At 35.7% G+C, this 22,101-nt stretch overlaps 1 protein-coding gene across 4 annotated transcripts in view; it reads right to left on the bottom strand.

Moving 5' to 3' along the window:
- LOC119790442 (voltage-dependent L-type calcium channel subunit beta-2-like) overlaps window positions 1–22,101 on the bottom strand; it is a 34,392-nt gene that overhangs the window by 7,843 nt on the left and 4,448 nt on the right. For 2 of the 4 annotated variants that reach the window (XM_038295956.1, XM_038295957.1), the window contains 9 exons: window positions 7,741–7,806; window positions 6,546–6,668; window positions 5,874–6,013; window positions 4,347–4,408; window positions 4,172–4,197; window positions 2,696–2,776; window positions 1,700–1,758; window positions 1,508–1,617; window positions 7–15 (listed from right to left, as the gene is read on the bottom strand). In XM_038295956.1, the coding sequence (XP_038151884.1) occupies window positions 7–15; window positions 1,508–1,617; window positions 1,700–1,758; window positions 2,696–2,776; window positions 4,172–4,197; window positions 4,347–4,408; window positions 5,874–6,013; window positions 6,546–6,668; window positions 7,741–7,806 (676 nt within the window). Of the gene's footprint in view, window positions 1–6; window positions 16–1,507; window positions 1,618–1,699; window positions 1,759–2,695; window positions 2,777–4,171; window positions 4,198–4,346; window positions 4,409–5,873; window positions 6,014–6,545; window positions 6,669–7,740; window positions 7,807–17,861; window positions 18,281–22,101 lie in introns of those variants that run through there. The other 2 variants (XM_038295959.1, XM_038295958.1) reach the window with 2 other exon arrangements.

Genomic DNA, 22,101 nt, shown 5'->3' with positions numbered 1-22,101 from the left:
ACATACCAGCAGTATCTGGGATGAGACAGCAGTGAGAGAGACAAGAGAAAATCAAGTAAATCTTATCCCTGCTCTTTTTAAAACCTTTTTCTCCTCATCTACTGGAATGTATTGAAAGGATCAGGGAGAACACAGGGAGGTAATTGTGACTATCTTACAGGATAACGTCACAAAACATGTAATAAAACATGTAATTTATCTAAAAATCATTTTGTTTACAAGATAAGACGTATTGATTCGAAACTTCCTCGTCAAATCTGACAAATGGAGCATGTTCATGCTGGTTTTGATCGAAATATATCAGAAAATATAGAGCATCACAGCTTGATGCCTTTAGGGATGCATAGCTTTAGATCAGTCAGGATAGCAGTGTTAGGCCTGAATGACTTACATCACATTTCTAAACAATATTTTATTGCAAGGTTCACTTTGCAAAGCATAGTGCACTATTGTTTCTCACATTATTTCCTACTTTACTTTTTTTTTTTTTTACAAATAAAAGCACACACTTTTATTATGGTTATGTCTTTAGCTTCACAACGCTGAAAGATGCTGAGCATGACACAACAAAAAGCGTCTGCTAATTAAGAAATGAATAGCAAAGCAGCTTCATGAAACATTTTGTGAAACAAAAACATCTATCTTGATCTTGGAGTTGCAAACATATTAGATGAAAATGTGGCTCATTTAAATTCTCTGGTTTATCTGATTGAAGTGTTGTTGATGACTTTGAAAAACGACCTGCGTTTTGAAAGAAGTATAATAATAAGCACTGGCTCCCTGTATCTCAGAGAATAGACTTTAAAATACTTCTGTTAGTCTATAAATCTCTGAATGGCTTAGCACCTACATACATCACAGTCTTGCTATCAGTGTATCAACCCTCTTGACCACTCAGGTCTTCTGGCTCCAGCCTGCTCTGCATGCCTAGAACCAGAACTAAACATGGAGAAGCAGCTTTTTTGTTTCTGCATTTTTTTTCTTTTCTTTTCTTTTATTTATTTATATTTTTCCTACTTGCTTTGATTCTGTTTTCTTTTCCTATATTTTAATCATGTAAAGCACTTTGCATTGTCTTTTTACTGAATTGTGCTATACAAATAAATTTGCCTCTGCCTTTGACAAAGATTTTACATTTTGAAGTGGCCCAGAGAGTTACACACAAACAACAGAACAACCATCAAGGTCTCAGATTCTGTGCTTAACTTTCTAGCACTGAGGGTGAGGTATCAGTTGTAACAGTGATGAAACAAAAAACATACATTAATCTTTAAATAATTCAAATCAAATGAATAAAATATAACAGAACTTCAAATATCCGGCATTTCCACAAGAGCTGGCAGAAGTTCTAGAATGATATTATCTGAACTTATTTTAGGACCGACATAGTTGTATTTTACTTGAATGATGCAGTTGGACTCATGTCTTTGCACATGTATTTCAAATAAAAAGTGAAAACCTCAAAGAAAAATTGGCTAGCTGCAGAGATGGATGCTAAACTACGTACCTAAATTAGAGCGTGTGTTGGTCCGGTCAATTAAGGCCTTCTTTCCAGGGTTGTTGAGGATAGAGCGTTTAGCCAAAGAGATGTCCGCTGTGACCCTCGTAATGGTGATCCTAGAGAGCACACAAATAACAAGCATTATTTCACAGTCTGAAGAAAGAGAGGTTTAAAACATGTAATTAAAGAATAACTTACCTCCCTTCAAATCTATGTTTTAGAAAGTCGAAAAGTGCTTTTTGCATCATATCAGTGACCTGGAATTTTAGAAATAAAAAAGGAATTGGTTTGCTAGATTGTTATTGTAGGTGCTGTACCTTAACACTCTCTTGGCTGTTTTCTCCTGCTCTTTCTATCAATTGTTTGCAGATACCATTAAATTTGATCCGTGTTCATTTTCTTTGTATGGAAGGTATACATGAGGTGATTCCTCTTTTTATTATCTGAATGGATACTCAACCAAGTCTGTGTGCATGATCATGGCATGCTGTGGCGACCCCTGAATGAGGGAGTAGCTGAAAGGACTCTCATCTGTGTGTGTTGTTGTTTGCTTGTATCTATTTCCTAGATCTCCACTGACTCCTTAAAAAAAGGGCCAGGACTAGTATGTGTTTTTTTTCTCTGTACTTTATTTGCTCCAGCCAGTCGCTCTTATTTAGCCTGTTTCTGCAGGATGTTAAACAGGACATTTTCCCTTCTAATGATCCCATATACCTGCTCTCATTGAAAGATGCCTACAAAGCCATTGACAGTAAGAAATAATAAAAGATAATAAATAAGACTAGTAATTCAAATAGCACAAAAGTAAAAAAAAAAGGAACAAGTTATTAAATTTAGTCATAAAATATTAGTTTTGAATTTAACAATTTTAATAAGAAAAAAAATCACATGTAAACAGTTGCAGAACACATATGTAATGGTAATCATGACAATATACATATATATGTTATTGTCATGATTACTATTTTTTATATTTTGTTTATTAATTCCTTTTGCCAATTTTTATTTATTTCACTGGCAGCTGATTTTGTTCTGTCTTTAATGGAAGGGTATGTAAGTTTTCAAGCATGACTGCAATCTGATATGAATTGTACCTTGTAGTCTTGGAAAACATATTTAGATTACATTTGTTGAGAGATTTTGAAATGAAAAAAATAACAAAGTGAACTGAATGAAAAGTTAAAGAAAGCTCACCTCTAAGCCCTTAAGGGATGGTCCCATCAGAACCACGGGACGCATAGTAGGCACTACGTCATACATGGCCGTCTGCTCGCCCTGTAGATGCAAAAGGATTGTATAGGGGGAGGGGGCATCTTGTTATAAGCAAAGGGCCTTTTTATTAAACCCCTTGGCTTTCTTATCAGGATGAACAGACAACTTACAACATTGTTTAATTGTTACATTCAGTTGTTATATTCTTTAAGGGAAAAGAAGAAAGCAACAAGTTTTATTAATTTATGCTTTGGGTTTGCTGCATGAACAAAAACTGTATATTTAATATCTGTTACTCTTTCTGCTCAGCCAACAATGCAAACTTGGAATGAGATGTCTTTTATAAGCTGTTTGTCAAAGAAAAACTCCAAAGCATTTTGGTTTCTCATCTCTTATTTTCAACCATATATGTTATGTTTTCATTCTGGCCAAAAAAAAATATCAGCAAATTTTACCAATTGGGACCGTGGCCCTTTTATACTATAAATACAGTACCTAATATGCACATATTGCAGGAAACTGAAAATTATATGATGAAAAGAAAGTTTATTTACAATCTAAAACAAATGAGATTAGAATAAGAACTGAAACCAAATTAATCTTTAAATTCCAGAGAAATGTACGCATAAATAAGTAAATTAGATGAGCTCCCAGAAGTATGAGATGTTACTGTATGTTGTTTTCCAGGACATATCATGACAGTAGCCTGGTTCCCAGGGATCGATTGTCTGTTGTTTTTGTTAGTGCCTGTTTTGCAAACTTTGCAATATACAGTTTGACATTTACAGTCATTTTATTTCCATGTAAAATGTCCTTAACACCATTAGGCATTTATTAATTTGTTGTTGACCAATGCAGAGCAATTTGAAAAAATTTTCTTATTCCCCCAGTCTTTACACTGCCTGTAAACATGAGCAACAGTAAAAACAGCGTGCTTTAAGTTCCGTTCCACTCCTGTTTGTATTTCAGGGACAATATTGCCACAATCTTTGCAGAACTATGTATTAGGACATTAAAATTAAAGGAACTTTGAAAAAAGGACTTTTGTAAAGACCCTTTATTAAGGATAAATACAAGGGTTATATCAATAGTGCTTAAAATCCTCAACTCTGAGATATACCCACCTTCCAATGTGATGTATCTTTTATGCATAAACCAGGGCCTAATTCCTCCTTAATCTATTCCTGAGAGTATTGTATCTTTATTTTATCTAATACCAAATGCAAAAATAGTGAGAAATGCTTGCTAGCGAGATCTAATAGAAATTGCAAAATAGGAAAAAGGTCTTGCTAGCAAGCACTTCTCAACATTTTGCATTTGGTATTAGGTGGCATTTGGTATTAGGTGGTATTTGGTATTAGGTGGTATTGGTGTTAGATACTAACAAATCATGTGGACATTTTATATCAAAGGCAAACAGTATTTTCTTTGAAGATGCAATTTATCTTGATCACTCACCGGTTTCTTTTTCACTTGCTGGTTGGCTGCTCACATACAGAAAAGCCAAAGTCAATTGAATTATTATTCGGGATAGCTTACACCTGTGTATATATATATATATATATATATATATATATATATATATATATATATATATATATATATATATATGGTAGTCAATGTACAAACTGACCTTGTGAAGGAGGAGTGTATTTCTTTGAGTTCATATCTTGAGTTGCTTGGGATGCTGCTTTGCTGAAACAAGAGAGTAGTTTGGAATTAGTCAGTAGAGGTTTGATAAAATTTCACATCTTCACAAAGCTCTAGATTAGTGTTTTTGCAGTAAAAAATGTTTCATTGAGACTTTATAAATATGCATGCATGATGCTAGTGCCTTCATCTTAAGCTGCCACTTTGCAGACTCGTCTCAGATTGTTTTTGTCTGAAGGGGTTAAAATGACCAAACGTCTTTAAAGATTTATTCATAGTGGGGTTTTTCTCTTCAATTTCATTTGGATATTTTTAATTAATAGTACAAAAATAATTATGCCTAATCAAATGTACTTGCATGTGAGTACAGTTGTATCATGGATGCACTTATAAAGACACAGTTATACATTCCAATGCCTTATAGCCACTAGAGGCACTAAACCTAGAAATTGAGGGTTTACTGTCCCTAAAAGCTACTGGTAGTACTACTGCCCTGATGAAAAATTAAATAGCAACCCCCTGTGTTTAGGAACCTTATAGAAGACCACTTTGAACCAACAGATTGAGAAATCATAAGTGTTATTTGTAAAGACAAGGTCACATTCACCACTCCAAAGCTGTCTAATCGGATAAGTGTCGTACCTGTTTTGTTACCTAAAAAAAACTTTTAGCTTGATTAGCTCTAATGTTTAAGGATAGTTAAGACTGTTGTAAAGCAGTGCTGCTTATTTAGTGACAGATCTGATTTGCTCAAGTTTAGGCGAGTGATTGAGAAGAGAGAGAAGAGCAGCCCGCACAGACAATTGAATCCCACCAAGTTCTGTATATTGACACAACATGCTTAGATCAAAAGTTACCTAGTGTTGATTTAGGCAACCACAATGTTAATGTTAACCACAATTAACATTAAAACGTTATACTTACGTGTTATCTTTATATTTTAAGAAACTGTAACAACTTAGCAACGTATAAAGAACAAGTAACCTACTGTAATAATCATGAGATGGAATATCGAAAATGTCATAGTAACAATAAAAAACAAAATCCTGTCTTTTATTTTGCTAGTGTAAGTCGTGTGGCCCTTTTATTATGTTGCAAACCAGTTTGTACTAAGTTTGTGAAAAGTGTGTAAGAGTTGTAAACATCAGGCCATATTTGGAATCTTCTTGCACACACCTTCTCTTTCTACAGCTGTGATTCTGGCTTGTTTCATTGCTTCATTCGCATACAAAAATAGTGTTAACCTAATCTACTTTTGCAGATAAGTTGATCCTGGTTGTTAATTAAAAAAAAGCCGACAAATTAGGAATAGTTTGAAACTAACGACTCATTTGTTGTAGAATATAAGCAGATCTCATTGCAATTGATTCTCAAAGACATTTCACACCTCTGAACATTATTTTCCAACATTTCTTTTTTAGGACCTATTTAAAATGAGCCAATATTGAAGGACTCTATTAATTGATCACTGTATCAAAACACTGTAATTCAAGCAGCCTTTTTTACATACCTAGCCAAGGCCTTGGCAGCTTTCCTAGCTTGTACTTCTCTTCTGATCAGAATGGTTTCCAGGTTGACCGGACTCGGGACGAAGCCCACTACACCATCCTCCTTCACTGGCCGGCCAATCCACCACTCATTGTTGAATTTCTTCCATTTTCAAAGCAAAAATCACAATGGTAATGTAAATATAATTGGATTCAGCATAATTAATTAACTTCATGACATAGCTTTATTATATTTCATGATAGCCTCTCAACACATATATATTTCAGTAACTTAGATTATCACCAGTTAATGTATACCAGCAATTCCATTTAACAAGTGAAAGCAAATACTTGTACAAAAATTGTTCATAGATTTTTTTAAGCTTATATTCCTGTTAAAGTTAATGATTTTGTCATACAGCTTCAAACCGCAAATTTTATATTAAAATGTAAGGACTACATAAGTTTAAAAAAGGTAATGCAAAGATATTAACCTACTGCATCAATGAGAAGTGACAAACACTTAAGCTTCATGTTTAAAAAAAATCACATGCATTATTCTGTGAATATGTTTATAAGGAATCTCTACAGAATAAGTTTCATTTTTGAGCTGAAGTTCTAAATTGATGGGTTTCCCTCTACGTTTCAATTTTTTTAGATAGGCCTATGCAGACTGCTCTTTGGTTAATGCTCACCTCTTTGACATGCAGGAAGTCTTTGGCCTCAAAGGTGACGGCTTGCCCTGGCACAGGGACGTTGTCGTCATCAGCTGGTGTATAAGAGAAGTTGCAACGTACAGCAAATGCAACAGGCTTGTACTGAGGACATGAAACAGATGTAAGAATTAAAAATGCAAAACTAAATATAAATACTAAATATATATATATATCCAATACATTTGTGACACAGAAAAGCCCAGGCAAAAGTTGCTAGTAACATTTGTTATATTTCCAGTACAACAAATAATTATGTCATTTTTGATAAAAACTCTGTTATACTTAGAGCTGAAACTAACTTTTATTTTTGAAAAACTATTGATTATAAAAGGATAAAAAGGATAACAAAAACACAGATATCAATTTATTTTATATTATTTATTAAAAAAAGCACAAAAAGAAAGAAAAGGCTGTTCAATGTAAAGTGTCCTGAATTGGATCTGTGATGCCTGATATCGAATCACTGATAACCAATCCAGGTGTCAGATCGGTGCATCGCTAATAATTACTGCTATGATTGCTTTGCTCCATCAGCTAAAGGCATGTTTTCACATCTATATACTCCAATTAATGCTTATTTGATTACTAAATTAGATGATTATTTTAATACTCGATTAATCAAATTAGTAGGATTTATTGTTTCAGCCCTAGTTGCATTCCAATTTTTGCAGCAGGGTGGTCACAGAGTGGGTTTGCTCTTCCCTGTTTAAAAATCATGTTGCTGATTTAATTCTATAAGAGTCAAAGTTCAGTGGCACAAAAATCAAGCTGCTAATTACTCAAGTTTAAAAAGTTGAGGCTTTAGGGCCAGCAGGGTTACAACCAGAAGGGTTCTCCATGTTAATTACACACCAGTGGGAACACATTAAATCTGTGGGTGATAATCTTTTTAAATTCTTTATTTAGACATATTAGCAGGGAATGCTTAGACGGTAAAGATGGGCTTACCCTAATGTGGGCTATGACTTGTTTATAGTAATTTAGCATGTGTATTTCCTATGTGTATGATACTATAAAGAAACTATAATAATGATCACACTTCCTTAATCAAACTGCATCCTTTTCACACGATCCTTTTCACATTGCATGATACTTTTTTGAGATGCCATTCCATAAAGCACATTTTCAAGCCAAGATTGAAGATACTGAACAAAAGTCAACAACAAAACAGTACCTTAGCTTTTTCCAGCTGCACCTGGGCATTTCTTTCTTCAACGATATCAGAGTCCTGACGCTCTCCCTACAACAAACAGAACATTATGACAGGGTTAGGCGGAGGGTATCGTGAAGCATTTTCAAGTAATGAAATACACTGTCAGAAAATATCTCTATTGGCACAATAGCATTTTGCTTATTTTATTTGGATACTCTTTGGTAATAACTGAATCAACAGTACTTTGTATACTGCAAGGCAATTAAAGCTTTGATCCATCTCCAACCAGTAAAACTTAAGCTAAAATAATTTAATGAGATTACACTGATGCTAAAAACACATGCTTAAGTGAAATATCAAGTAAGAAATCAATATTCAAATCAATTTCAAAAGAAAAACATGAGGCAATGGACAAATGATATGAGGTTTCAGTCATTTTATACTGTATCTTTGGCGCACAGCTATTTGACAAAGGTTTCCATCTAAACCAGAATAAGTAGCAATGTTTGTCTACCCTGGACAGGTAAGCATAACATTGTGGGACAGGTATGTCTTTTTTAAATCTGGGAAGTAACTAGTAACTCAAAGAGACACTAACATGAATTAGGAGAACATGTAAATTTTAAAACCTTTGGAGGACATTTTTGCTGTAAGGCAAAAACAGTAATGTATAGTGTTAACTGCAAGTGTTGGCTCTCATTAAAGCAGAGGTCTTTATATTTTCTGTCTTTCTTTTTGACTGTAGAAAAAGAGAAAAATCAACTCCTCCAGTGCTTAAACTAAACTATTCTTTCTAAAATGTTTTACACTGGTTAAATGTGTCACTGATGAGCTTTTTTTTATCTTAATAAAGTCTCTTTGAATTACTTTAAGATACTCAGCTCAGTGAACTTGGCTTTAGTTTCCAAACATTGTCAAAGATTCCCTGCCTGCATGCTTCAAATGATGTGCTAGAGTCCAAGAGATTAGACTGTTCCATCAAAGACATGGTAACGAATGCCCTCTGTGTCATATCCATGATGTTGGCATATCGTTCAGTGCACACTCAGGATATTCCTTTGCATTCTATATCAACAGTATGCCCTTCCATCCAGGACTAATTTGCTTTATTTGCCATTGAAGGCTCCTGCCTTTCTCAGGATATGGAGAGACCACAGGTAGCAGTAGAGAGCAGTGCAGGCTTAGGAGTTAAATCTAGAATAAAGGACAAAAAAAGTTTGAGTTTTGAGTTTGGTGATTTTTATTTCACCACTGCATGTTTTCTGACACAGTTAAACAATAAGGCTTAATGATTTCGGCAAAATCAGATGTTGTTATCTTGTTTTTCAACTAAATTTGCAATTGTGATTTTATTCAGAACTTCCTTTGCACCAACCACAAGCATGTAGGTGCTTCGCTACAGGTTGTCATTGTTTCTATGAAAGTTTGTTTGTCCTGAGTCAATTGTGGCGTGACGTTACTTTGTCTGTTGAATATTAAAGTGTTTACATCTACTTACATGCATGGATCTGCATGCTAGCTGCAGCAAACCCACTGTAAGCCTAGAATTGCCATCTTGATCCTGTTAAATGAATCCATGATCAAAACTGAGTGTCTCTGTGATTTGAAAATTGCTTTTTGTTGACTTGAGATTATATCGCAAATACAATTAAATACCAGACCCTATTAAACAGTGGCATAAAATTATTGCAACTGATTTCTGAAAGTAGCACATCAAGTACCATGTCTCTTTGAGAAAGTGAAATAAACACTAAAAGCACAGCTTACATGGTCAACATCTTTGGATATAAAATTACATATATAAAAAAAAAAGAAAACTAGAAGATGAGTACTTTTTCTTAAATTTGAATAGATGATTTGATTCCTTCCCACTATCACCTCAATCCTCATTACATGCGGGTGTCCAAAACATTGCTTCTATAAGTCAGGCCAATAACGACCCTAACGACTCCCTATTACAGAGACGTGGGCCAGTTTCAGTTTAACTAGCAGTCCAACAACGACCTTAATGACTCTCCAATACTAAGGGGTGGACCTGTTTTGGTTCAAGTTGCATGTTGTTTAGTCTTCAACTTCAAAAAAAGAATACAGTGGTTGGGGGGTTTTTTTACATTTTTTTTTTTGGAATGAATTGAATAGTAGATACATTTTGTTAAAGATTTGTTAGGAATAGGGGAAAAATACCTAATAACCCTGTAGATTTTTTTCTGAAAAAAAAAAAAGACCAAATGTTTTACACCTAGGTTAGAGATGGTATCTAGAAAATTAATAATCAAATGTGGAACCTGTATTGAAAAAGAATAGTATGGTAACAATTTTAAAATAATTAAAACCGTCACCAAGAGCAATAGAAACAAAATTCCCCTGGAACAAAATAGGCCCAATCATCTCTTTTTGTTTATCCATCCCAAGTGTGGACATCTGTTCGCACAGCACTCACCTCTCCTGCAAGCCAACTTCACCCAGCCAACAGTACTAAACAGCCCCACCGAATTAGACATGTCTTACTTAGGTTTATTGTGCTGAAGTCCCCTTATTTAAATGTAGTCATAGTAATAGTATTTATTTGAATTAAAATGATTGCAATAAGGTTAATATCAATTTAGAATCACATTATTTATGAGACATGATTTACCAGATGCAAAGTAACAGCAGAGTAAAGATAAAAGTGAAAACAGATGCAGTCATATCAAATAAACATAATGAAAAGTTAATTTGAAAAACTGATTTCACAAAGTGAAACTTTTTATAAATTATTAAAAACCAGTGATCGTTAAAGAATTGAATTCATGTTCATGTTGGAGGATTTTCTGCATACAGCTAATAAAATTACATTTAATGAATATTACACCAGGCAAATATAAAAAATCCTGGTAAAGCTATGTGATGTACAATAAATCAAATGCATGTTTAATACTTAGTTAACAGTAATTTTAAAGGAGGGATTTTAACCTGACAAACAAGCCTTTTCAGAACTCATTCTAATTTATTGAAAATGATTCCATTCAAAATGGCCCTTTCCAGTCAAACCTCAGCCGAATGGCAGCCAACCTCCAGCCACTGGAGTGACCCCCTCCTTCAGCTGAGTGTGCATAGTTTTTCACTCTGACTCCACCCTTTCACTGAATTACAGGGTCTGACCAGGATAAGGTACTTCTCATTAGATCTTAATGTCCACAAATCATAACAGAAAGAATATTTTAGCACAGAGATTGTTGTTTAAAAAAGGGAATGGTAGGGGACCAGCCGGGCCCATCAAGGTAAAATGGAGACATTTTGAATGGCTGCTACTGTACATATTACTCAGCATTTCAGGGAGCATCAGCAGCCAGTGCTAAAAAGCAACTGTCAAGAGAAAATCAGAAAGCATGAGCAGCTCTATAAATGCATCATGTTTTCCAGGTTTCTGAGCTTCAAAGCTGTGTGTTCACACAAAAGCAATGGAGAGAAAAAAAATTATGTTAAGAGGGAAAGTAGATGTGAGTCCTGTTATCTCTGGTATAAAATTAGCTCTAATAAAGGTTTACGGGAAAGGAAACATCATACTACCGTATTTTCACGACCATAAGGCGCACCGTACTAAAAGGTGCACTCTCAGTTATGTGTGCCATTTCTGTATTTAACACACACATAAGGCGCACCGGACTATAGGGCGCATTTTTTATATACAGGTACATGTCCTCTACTACCTTTAAATACCTCTACTGCGTATTTAAAAATACAGCGGGGGCAAAACTGAGTATGACTGTGCTTTATTCATGTATTTATTACAAAGTATTAATCAAACCTGCGAGCTGGCCATGAGACAGACACATCGCAGATGACACAGCGCTGTGATCACTCCTAAATTAACTTAAAATCCTGAAACCTGCCGACGGAATATGTTCGCTTTTATTGCCGGTATCCTGGTGCCTGCAGTTTAAATTATTTAGATGAAAAACACCTGCCAGCCGCCGCGGTGAGGCTGCTGTTGAAGGGATTTCTACTGTCGGTGTACCGCTGGTATGTGGGGGTCTGAGCGCCTCCGACAGAAATAGATAATCTGGATGAACTGATTGCAATTAAGTTTTCAGGTGGACTTTCTCACTTAAAAACATATTAAAACTACTTTATTCCCACTGATCACAGCAAATATAGCTGCAAATATAGTCCAAGCATCTACAATCCATCCGCAAACGGTGGCGTAACTTGCCCGGCGCTGCCTTCCACTTATCCTGAAACTGTGGTCTCCGTCTGTCATCCATCGCTCCCACGCCGCTCGCATCCTTACTTTGAACGGCCGCTTCACACCGATGTTGAGCGGTTGAAGTTCCTTTGTCAGACCCCCGGGATAACGGCGAGCACAGCATCCATTTGATTCACCTTTTTTTTCACATCGGCTGTGAGATGGGCACGCAGCGATGGTGATGCATGGAAAAGGCACCTGGTCTCCTCACATACACCTGCCTTTCATCATCTCCTCATCCATCCAGCCTTTTTCATTTGCGTTAATGTCATCAGAGCGCTGTGTCTGTCTCGCTGTCAGCTCCCAGATCAGCTTCTCTGATTGGTTGATGCGGCACGTCCAGCAGCAAAACTTCAATTTTTCCATCTCGAGCAGCAGCAGCACGTTGGCGGTGCGTCAGATGCTTAATAAACGCTCCCGACGTGCTGCACCTGCTGCTCAAAACGCGCTCCGGGACCTTTTGCTGCGCCTATACGCGCGTCAAAAATTGACTTTGCATGTAAACTCGCTGCTTCTGCTGCACCTGCTGGGTCCGGTTCACACCGATGTCGAGCAGTTGAACAGCGAGCACAGCGTTAATTTGTTTCCCCATGTTTTTCACATCAGCTGTGAGATGGGCACGCATGGAGTTACATATTAACAGCGATGGTGATGAGTGGAAAAAAAACACCTGGTCTCCTTACATTCAGCCACTCTTTCATCGTCTCCTCAATGAGGTGGTCTCAAAAGTCGCAGTTACAACACACATAAGGCGCACCGCACCAAAGGGCGCACCGCACATTTTTAGGGGAAAAAAAGACGTTTAAGTGCGCCTTATAGTCGTGAAAATACGGTACTATGTTTTCTTAGGGCCAAAGCAGGTTTTCAACAAATTCTAGCTGATTTTATTTTACCCAAGTGAGGTAAAGGGATCAATAAAATAACAGTATATCTTGCTTCTTCTCTAAGGAAGGAAATAGGTAGCATCTTTACCTTTACTTTCCTAATTATTGTGAACAATTTTCTGACTTTTACTTAGGTACTTTTGTCACAAGTGACTTTCACTTTTTCCAAATTAATTTTCTGTTAAGTTGCTTTTACTTAGTTGGGTTTTTTAAAGTACTTTATACAGCTCTGTATTTTAGTCAGTTATACTATCTGCATCTGTCCACTCTGAAGAACCATAGAACTGTTTTATCATGATTAGGTATGCACATAAGGCATAGGCAGAAGATGGTGGAAGATACAGTATGTGAGTAAGCAAGGCTGGATTCCATGATGTTTAGTCTGAAGGTGACTCTTCTCTATTCAAAAGTGTTTACACGGCTCTTTTGGCATGTGCCAGAGAACTGCATTAGGAAAGAAGCCTTTCATTGGAAAGATGAAAGCTGTCCCTAAATTGAAATAATCAGAGGCATTGAATTACCAAAAGCCAGCTGGCTGACATGTAGCACTGTTATAACCGAAGAGGACAAACTAAAATGTAGAATGGATCTTTAAGAAATGCAAACATAAGGTTTATTTCTATATTAGAGATAATGGAAGTGGGTGTGTATTTTCACAACCATTCAGAGAACTTTGTCAATTAAACAATGTTTAGAACAGAAGGAAATGAAGTGTAATTAACAGGAATTCATGCAGCCTTGAGAGGGTTTAGTAGGCAGAGCTTGGGGGGAGACTCAAACGATGTGGATTGTAGCCAGGGCGACAGTAGTGTTCGATGTCAGAGTTTTTTCTGCAAGGGTTCTCTGGCTTTCAGTGAACTTGGGCAATACACAAGTATACGACAGCCTCGATGGCTACAATGTAACTTACCTTATGAGTCAATCACCATGAATGGGTGATTGAATCTAGTGTGTAGCACTTTGGTCAAGTCTCCTGGCTTAAAAAAGTGCTATACAAGTAGAAGAAATGGACCACAGCTGTCCCCTTTCCTGTGCTAAGACAATATCAGAAAGCTTAAGAAAAGAAAAAGCTGGACTGTTACTTAGTGGTCTAGATTCCTCTTTTCAGATAAAAGAAATTTGGCATTTCAGTTTGAAAAGAGGTCTTAGGAGCTTGGCATATTTTTGCATGTGCCCCACACCACCTACAGTACTAACACAATGTACAACAACAAGAAAATCCAAATGACCAAAACCTGAAACAGTTTATGAAGTATTGTCCAGAGAAGGGTGAAAGGCACCAGAACCAACACTGCAGGTCCTTTTACCTTTGGTAAGTTATACATTCAGGTCAGGAAACGTTGTGTCCCTTCAATTCACATAACTTCATTTTCCATTTCAATAGAATTTTATCTCAGTGGGGATGGGATCCTTAATAGCAAGGATCCCATCCCCACTGATCCCAAATAATAAAATAATCTAATGTTTGAAAATATTAGTTATTAAAAAAATAGTAACACCGCCCCCTGACCAATCAGTAAACATCAAGAATGTAAATAAATCTGCAGGGCATCACTTTGCGTTGGTTCAAGTGGAAAATACATCACAGCCATGTCAATTTCCTTAAAATAGCAAGGCCATAAGCTGAAGATGTTATTCGTTAATCGTGCATTTATATTGTAAAATGTACAAGAGGAGCCATGTCAAAGTATTGAGTACACATATTGTACAATACATGGAAACACTTTTCTTCAGCATTTAGAGAATGAAAATTGTTTTCTGTTCATCATACGTAATTCTATAACATTTTAATGAATAACATCTGGAGCTTTCATTTAGACCTACAATAAAAAGCAACAATAAAATAAATGATAACTCTGACACCTTTAATACTTCCCCTTTGACTTCACTGTCAACATAATGTTTGCCGAAGACAGTTATTGGCCTATTCATAATTTATTTAAGAAAATCGTAAAATAACTCCAGTAAACCCACTCATTGACCAGGCCAGCTTGTCTCCTCTTTCATGCATACATGCATCAATTACACAACTGCGTTCACGGGTGCACCATCAACATTTGTTCTCAGGTTCAATGAAATTATGAGTATTGTTTCAAAATTAGAAGAAAAATATAAAATTATTATTCAGCAGATATATTTAAGGGAGCTTAATGGTAGTAAATGATTAACGTTTTATTAAAGGATTTTCAAAGCTTTTTATTAAAGTCACTGTAACCATATACTAATTGTGACTAATATAGCCCACTACTTTTTTATTGCATTGAAGGGTATAATATTACCTTTTCTAATAATACTATTGTTTATCTGCAAGTTTATTTGCTTTGGTAAGGTTAGTTCAGAAACTGCAACAATTTCTTGGCCTCACAGACCTATGGACATTAATGGGTCCTCATTTAAAAATGCATGCCCTCTAATCCACTATTCTCCAAATACTATTTCATCAGCTGTCTTGCTTCCTTTCTTAAGGAGACTGGCTCTACAGCCCATATCTGATGCTACTGTAGAGTAGATAAGGCAGTTTGACAGTTTGCCACCTGTTTTTATTTTCATTTATGATGCTAGAACTTATTTTTTCATTTTTCCTAAAAATACCAAAAATAAAACATAACCTTATTGCCATCTGCCTAATTGTGTTGGTTTTGCTACCACAACTGGCCTGACCTACCAAGGACAGCAATAAACCACTGAAGGTTGGGTATTTGCCTCCAGCATGTAAGAAGCAGATCCTTCAAGTCCTTCAAATTGAGAAGTGGGAAATCTCTGGTTCAGACTTTTGTGAGACATTCTTCACAGATGATTCATTAAACTAATAAAAACACCATGTAAACTCTTTACAAAGCAATGCAAGACTATAAAATATATGGTAACATGATTATTGTACACAAAATCATAACAAAATTCAGTATTATTAAGTCATGTTAAAATGTGTCAAAAATATGAACATAGTATTATTGCAGACTGAAAACTGAAATACTGCACACAGAACCAATGAGTTTTCCGATTTGCAATACGTGGGAAAATATGATAATGGTAGTGTTACAACTGTAGTCAGTTTAGCAGTTATTGAAAAAAAGGGCTGTTAGCTGAAACAAAAAAAAAAAAAAACATACCACCAGAGAATGAGAAATAAAAAAATATATATTAAAAGGAAAAAACTGTGTCTGTTCTGAGCTTTCTCTCTTATTCACTGTTTGTTTCCGTCCGGGTCTCTGATTGTCTCTGTGTAAGGAGATTAAGATAGCATGCGTCAATCTAGGATTTAGGGCCAGAGAGACAAATGCAAACTCCACACAGACCAACTCTGCTTCCTATGACTACGTGTGCACAAACTCAAGCACCTTTAGCACACACGTGCTAAATTAATTGTATGAAATTAATTTGATGCCTGACTGTCTGGCTCTTGTGATATACAAAGCCTTAGGTCCTAGTATTGGTAGAAAGATTGACATTTTTTTTGTAAAGATTTTGGATACACACTATCTATTAATGGGTTAATCTGACATTGATTGATCTTATGATTTGTCTAACAATCAATAAGAGGCCATTTTCTTTTTCTTTTTTTTTTTTGTTTTAAAAAGGTTTCTCCTGTATCTTTCCGAAAACATGACAAGGAATGTTCAATCTCCATTGAGAGAGTTTTAGCTCAAGAAAGACCTAACTATACTGTGCTTAATTCTTTATGTACCGTAATTTTCTATCAAGTTAAATATGCCTAGGTCAAGCCCTCCACTTTTTTGTCATCCAATAATTTTTTGTTTAACATAACAAAAAATTAAAAAGTATTTTTTTTATCTGATTATTTGTTTTATTTTCATGACTGCTCTGTTTTTTGTTCTTGTTAGGATAATTTCTTGAATATATAGGAGCTACCACTAGTTGAAACTATATGCACCTTGAAAACTTTATATCATAAGCACCAAAAAGAGATCATGCATTTGTAATTTGCATACATACTGTGCACAGGGCAAAAAAAAAAAAAGATTTCTTGGAAAGAACATTTAAAGTGAAAACATGAAATCTTGCAGACAACTCTGAAACATGCTGCACTACTGTCTGCTTGGGAGTGGAGCAGATATGTAATACCCTAGTGACAACCAATAAGAGGCTTTTCCTATTAAGTAACAAGTAGTTGGCCAACCCTGCAATCTAAGACAGTAGGCCATCCAGCATTATTCTTTCTGTTTAGTTTTTTTCTCCCAGTTCAAGAAATGCACCTTCAATGAAGCAATAATTTTTCCATCAAATATAATCAATAAGCAGGTTGTCTGATATTGTTTTGAACTTGGTTAAAAAAAAAAAAAAAAAGAAAGAAAATGAGATAGGTTCACAGCATAGTGTCTTCCAAGGTTATGCAACTGCTTTTTTCTTTTTTTTTTTACAATTGCTACTGTTAGAATCACAAATTTAATTGCAATATGGTGGAATTTTCATGTGATAAAACAAACATATGCATATTTTTTGAGAAATAAAAGATCTTAAAAGTGTTCATATTAGGATCATTTCTGTAAAAAAATATGTTAGGCTGCAGCTGTTTATTTTTGTTTCAGATTTGCACATCCAGAGAAATGTTCCTTAATTTGCTTTCAAACGCGCTGGAGCTCAGCCAGAATAGAGACAATTTCCGAAAATTAATTGCAAACACATTCTTAAAATATTTAGATCTAAACCATTCCACTGTAGCTCTGCATGTTAAGGATTGTTGTCCTGCTGGAAGGTGAAACTCAATCCAAGAGAGAGAAACACCACAGAAAAAGATTAAATCACTCTGATCCCTGGAATATTAGTTATGCAACACTGCCTGTCATTCAGCAGGAAACATAGGATGATACAAGCATGTGGAAACGCAACTCTCTGCTCCTGCGCGTTATAGTGAGTGCAATGATGCGCAAAGGCCTCACAGACAGGATTAACGCCCTGTGCAACAGATGGTGCTTTTTCTACTGCTTCCTGCTCAGCACATTTAGAAACACACACTGGTACAGGTAGGAAAAAAAATAGAATAAAATAAAACAAGAAAATCCAGTTAGTTTTACCTTTTTTTTGGGCGGCATCTCTGCGTAAAGATGTTCACCTGCGCTTTTCTAATACTCCTAATTCACCGTTCACCTGGCTCCAGTAAGTTATTTGTTAAGCATGCCATGAGATTGCGGTTTCCTCCATTCAGTGCGTCTCTGCGCACAGAAATAAACCGCTGCTTGCGCGCAGTTTCCTGCGTAAAAGTTCCCAACCGGATTGCGACGCGCGGAGCAGCACCGGGGATGAGTTTGGAGGCTGCGCCGTGGTGAGATGACTATAGTTACCCTTTCCAGAGTCCCCCGGGTATTAAAGGCTTATTTCTCGGCGTGGCATCTGTTGCGCACACCGCTTACTCTGACCTCAGGCTCCAAACCACATTAAAGTTGTCCCAACCCTCCCGGTGAGCCACACAAGAGCAGAAATATTTCAAGGTGAGAAATGCCTCTTTAGTCCAGCAGGTTTCATCCCCAGCAAGTGTGACGCTGGGTGAATATCCTGAGCTCAGGCTGTTCAAATGGGAGTAGTTTTGGCCCGCTTCCAGGGGAGAGAGATTAAATTAAAAATCAAGCAGCAGATAATGCCTTTGTGCGCGAGATTTACAGCTCAGAACACTGACAAAACAGGCATTCATCATCCGGAGAGAGTAATCATGAGATTTACTCACGACTAACAGTTTTTTTTTGTTTGATTTTTTTTTTTTTTTTTTACTGCACACGCACACACATTTATCCTGACGTTACCCCTGCACCGAATGGACTAAGGCTGGATATCACTAAGTCTAATAGAGAGATCACCAGTGGCTGCCCTGAATGCTGCCCTGGTTCAGTGCCTAAAAGGACGCAATTCAATACATAAATAGGTAGTTTGAATATCTAACAATGTTGCCTAATTTTAGTTTGACATACATGCATGAAATACAAACATTTGCTAATAGTAATTATAAAATGAATAACTAATTGTGGAAAAAATAAATTGAATACTATAGCCCTAGATAGGCTACACTGGCCTAATCTTCAAAGCATTTAAAATGTTATCTTTACTAACATTTAACCTCAAGTCACATTAAGTTGCTAACTAACTGATTAAATCTTATGACCTATTTGAAGATTAATTGTAACCGGTTGAATAATAATTATAAACTCTGGCAGATTAAATGTGCTATTTATGCAATACATTTTTTATTTAAATGAATAATTTTCATATTAGCTTTTGCATTTCTTTGTGCACTCAATAGATTTTTGATGCAATTTAACACTAAATGTGTTATGTTAATATTGTTTTAAATGTTTTCAATTGATTTGAATGTTTTAATTTGGCATTTGTTGTTTTTGTTTTTTTATACAGTTGAACATGTTTGAAATGTAATCTTCATTTGGATTTTCCTGCCTACCTCAATCTACATTTGTTCTTATTTAAAAAAAGCATAGATTTTTTTATCTGTAATCACATAAAGGATAAGTCTTTTTAAATTTCAAACTCTGTTTTAAGGAATGTTCATTGTAGAGCGATTCGGCTCAGGTTTAGCTGTTGTAGGAATTTTAGATTATGTGAAAGAGATTTCATAATACTTGAAAATATATGTATTAGCACATAAACCAGACAGAGATGTATTGCTATACTCTATGACAGTGGTTACAAAATAAATGGCTTTTTCCAATTCCTTTTGGGCATGTACATTACATAACAATCGATAATCTAATAAATGCTTCCTAATACTAGAAGAGCGCCTTGGTAAATAACCTTAAGGTTCATATCAGGAGCAACACAGGCCTTTGTGAGTGCATTCCAGATCATTTAGTTTGTTTTTTTTTGTCCCAAGATTATGTAGAATGAAAATACTAAAACAAAGACATAAAATCTCTGGAAAAATAATTTTTTAACCAATGTGCTTTTATATTTTTTGAATACAATATTAATTTATGGTTAAGACAATACAGTGGAAATATGATATTGCTTCTGAAACCTTATCTCAACTGCTAATTCAGCTCAATGAGATTAATGCCCTGTAAAAGATATAGCATTTACTGCTGCTGCAAAGCTGAAATCACACATCTACTTAGAGCCCATGACTGTCATCCATCATTTACACACTTGTGTTCATATAAACACGTGCTCTCACGTATTCATAAACAAGTATCTGTCAGTAAGCTTCTTACAACTGTACATGTGTGCGTGTGTGTTGTTATTTCAGCCTTTTAGAACACGATGTTGCTGCTGGGCCACTACCGGATGGCACACACAATTACAGGCAAAGAGCCAGATCCTGACCTTTTACTCGTTCCTGCACTTAGTCCACACTGTTTAACAAAGAGCATCTGCCCCAGTGTAAAATCAGACTTTCTATCACTGTCAGAAAGTGGATATAATTGCTATGATTGGATTGTAATTAGAAACTCTAACAATGAAGTTAGATTCATTTTTTATTATTTGGGATCAATCATTCTCTTCCGCTACAAATTTGTGTCATATGGAAATATTTCTGTTTGTCTAGGATGTCTGTGGCTTGGAAAAGGAGAAAAGCTAACAGTTAATAAATTGTTCATTATCTGCACAGCCAATTTTGACATATAGACAGTAAGCCTACAAATATATATATATATATATATATATATATATATATATATATGTTATTTTGATATAATGCTGTTTGCAGATTTCAATGGTCTACAATTTCACAAGCACTATTGTGACACATGTACTCATTTAAGGTGCTATAGTCGTTAAGTCAACTGGGCTTTATCTATCTATCCAATTAGCTGAAACTTTCTAGTTAACTGTAGGTCCACAAATAATAAAGCAAGATTTTTGGATTTTTGATTAGCTAACAGAACTGAAGATAATACGTTCCTGTATTTGTTTGAAACTTATAGACAAACCTTTGATCTGCTAAATTAGCAAATGAAGCCCAGTTAAACAGAATACATGTTAGAAGATGCTAAGCATCTGTCTGTCTGAGTAAATATTTACTTTTAAACAGCTCTTAGTTTTATAAAACTGGTCTTTCAACCAGTTAACTTAATGTATGCACCATGAGTATTTAAAAAGCACGTGGCATGTCAACATCTAAATATTGTAACAAAAATGAGATGGCCTAGTCAATGTCTGTAAAAAGGTTCATATTGGCATCACCTTAGACAAGCCATTCTAAGCTTTGGATGGTAAAGCTCATAAACCCTCTACGATGACAGTTCTGCAAAAAGTAGACCACATTTATTGCACTGGGATGTAAAGGAAGGTAACTGACATATTGCATCTTTGCAAGGATGTTACCCTTTAGTATAGGAAATCCTCTGTTCTATTTACTTTAGTTACATTTTCAATTTTAGATTTAGCTTGAGGATCTTAAAGAAAACAGGGTATCAAAAGTGTCATTGGCTTTGAAATACCTGATACAGACAAGAGTTTGCTTTAACAAAATCTCAAGTCTGACAAAAACTTGTAGATTGACCGGCAAGTTACAAAAACATTTTCTTGGGACCGATGTTGTTTAAAGGCAGTAAAAGTACACTTTTGTCCCTTTTTTAAAATCCATTGGCCTCTCTAACTACTTATTGTTAGTCATGGACCAACTAATCTGCATTCAGATTCAAGATGCCATAAGTGGGAGTGGCAGCCTAGTGGTTAGGGCATAGGGCTTTGAATAGGGCTTTGAATCCTGAGGTTGTGAGTTGGATCCCCCGCTCCCACAGACTGCAACTCTGGGTCCCTGAGCAAGACCCTTAACCCCACACTGCTCCCCGGGTGCCTCACAATGGCAGCCCACTGCTCCCCAAGGGGATGGGTTAAATGCAGAGAAGTAATTACCCTCTGGGATTATTAGAGTATATAAAATACAAAAAAATAAAAAATAAAAATAAGGAAGGAACTGTTGCAATTTAAGATGTTAACATATTGATGTGTTTTAACAGGACCTTAAGACAAAAATTCAGAACAGTGCAAATCGCCTTTGGTTGCATAAGCATTTCACTGAAAACAAGAGGTGCAAAAGAACCATGATAAAATGTTTGTTTACAGAATTATGCAGTTTCTTATAAAAAAAAAAAACACTAATACTGCTTTAGACTAGATAATGCTACATAACAGCAAGAAAAAAATATTTCAATTGTCTCGCATTATCTAGTAGCAACCCTCTCCTCCTCATTCTTACCTAACATACCAGATATGGTGCCAGTACTCACTCTGGAGACATTCTTTGTCCTCAGAAGCTTAGACATGGCCCCCAGATGGAAAGCCAGAGAACCCAACTCCTGACAGATT

The sequence above is a fragment of the Cyprinodon tularosa genome, unplaced genomic scaffold, assembly GCF_016077235.1.
Source record: "Cyprinodon tularosa strain WSP-4 unplaced genomic scaffold, ASM1607723v1 ctg364, whole genome shotgun sequence".
Classification (NCBI taxonomy): domain Eukaryota; kingdom Metazoa; phylum Chordata; class Actinopteri; order Cyprinodontiformes; family Cyprinodontidae; genus Cyprinodon; species Cyprinodon tularosa.
This window is presented reverse-complemented; position numbering and strand designations above follow the sequence as displayed.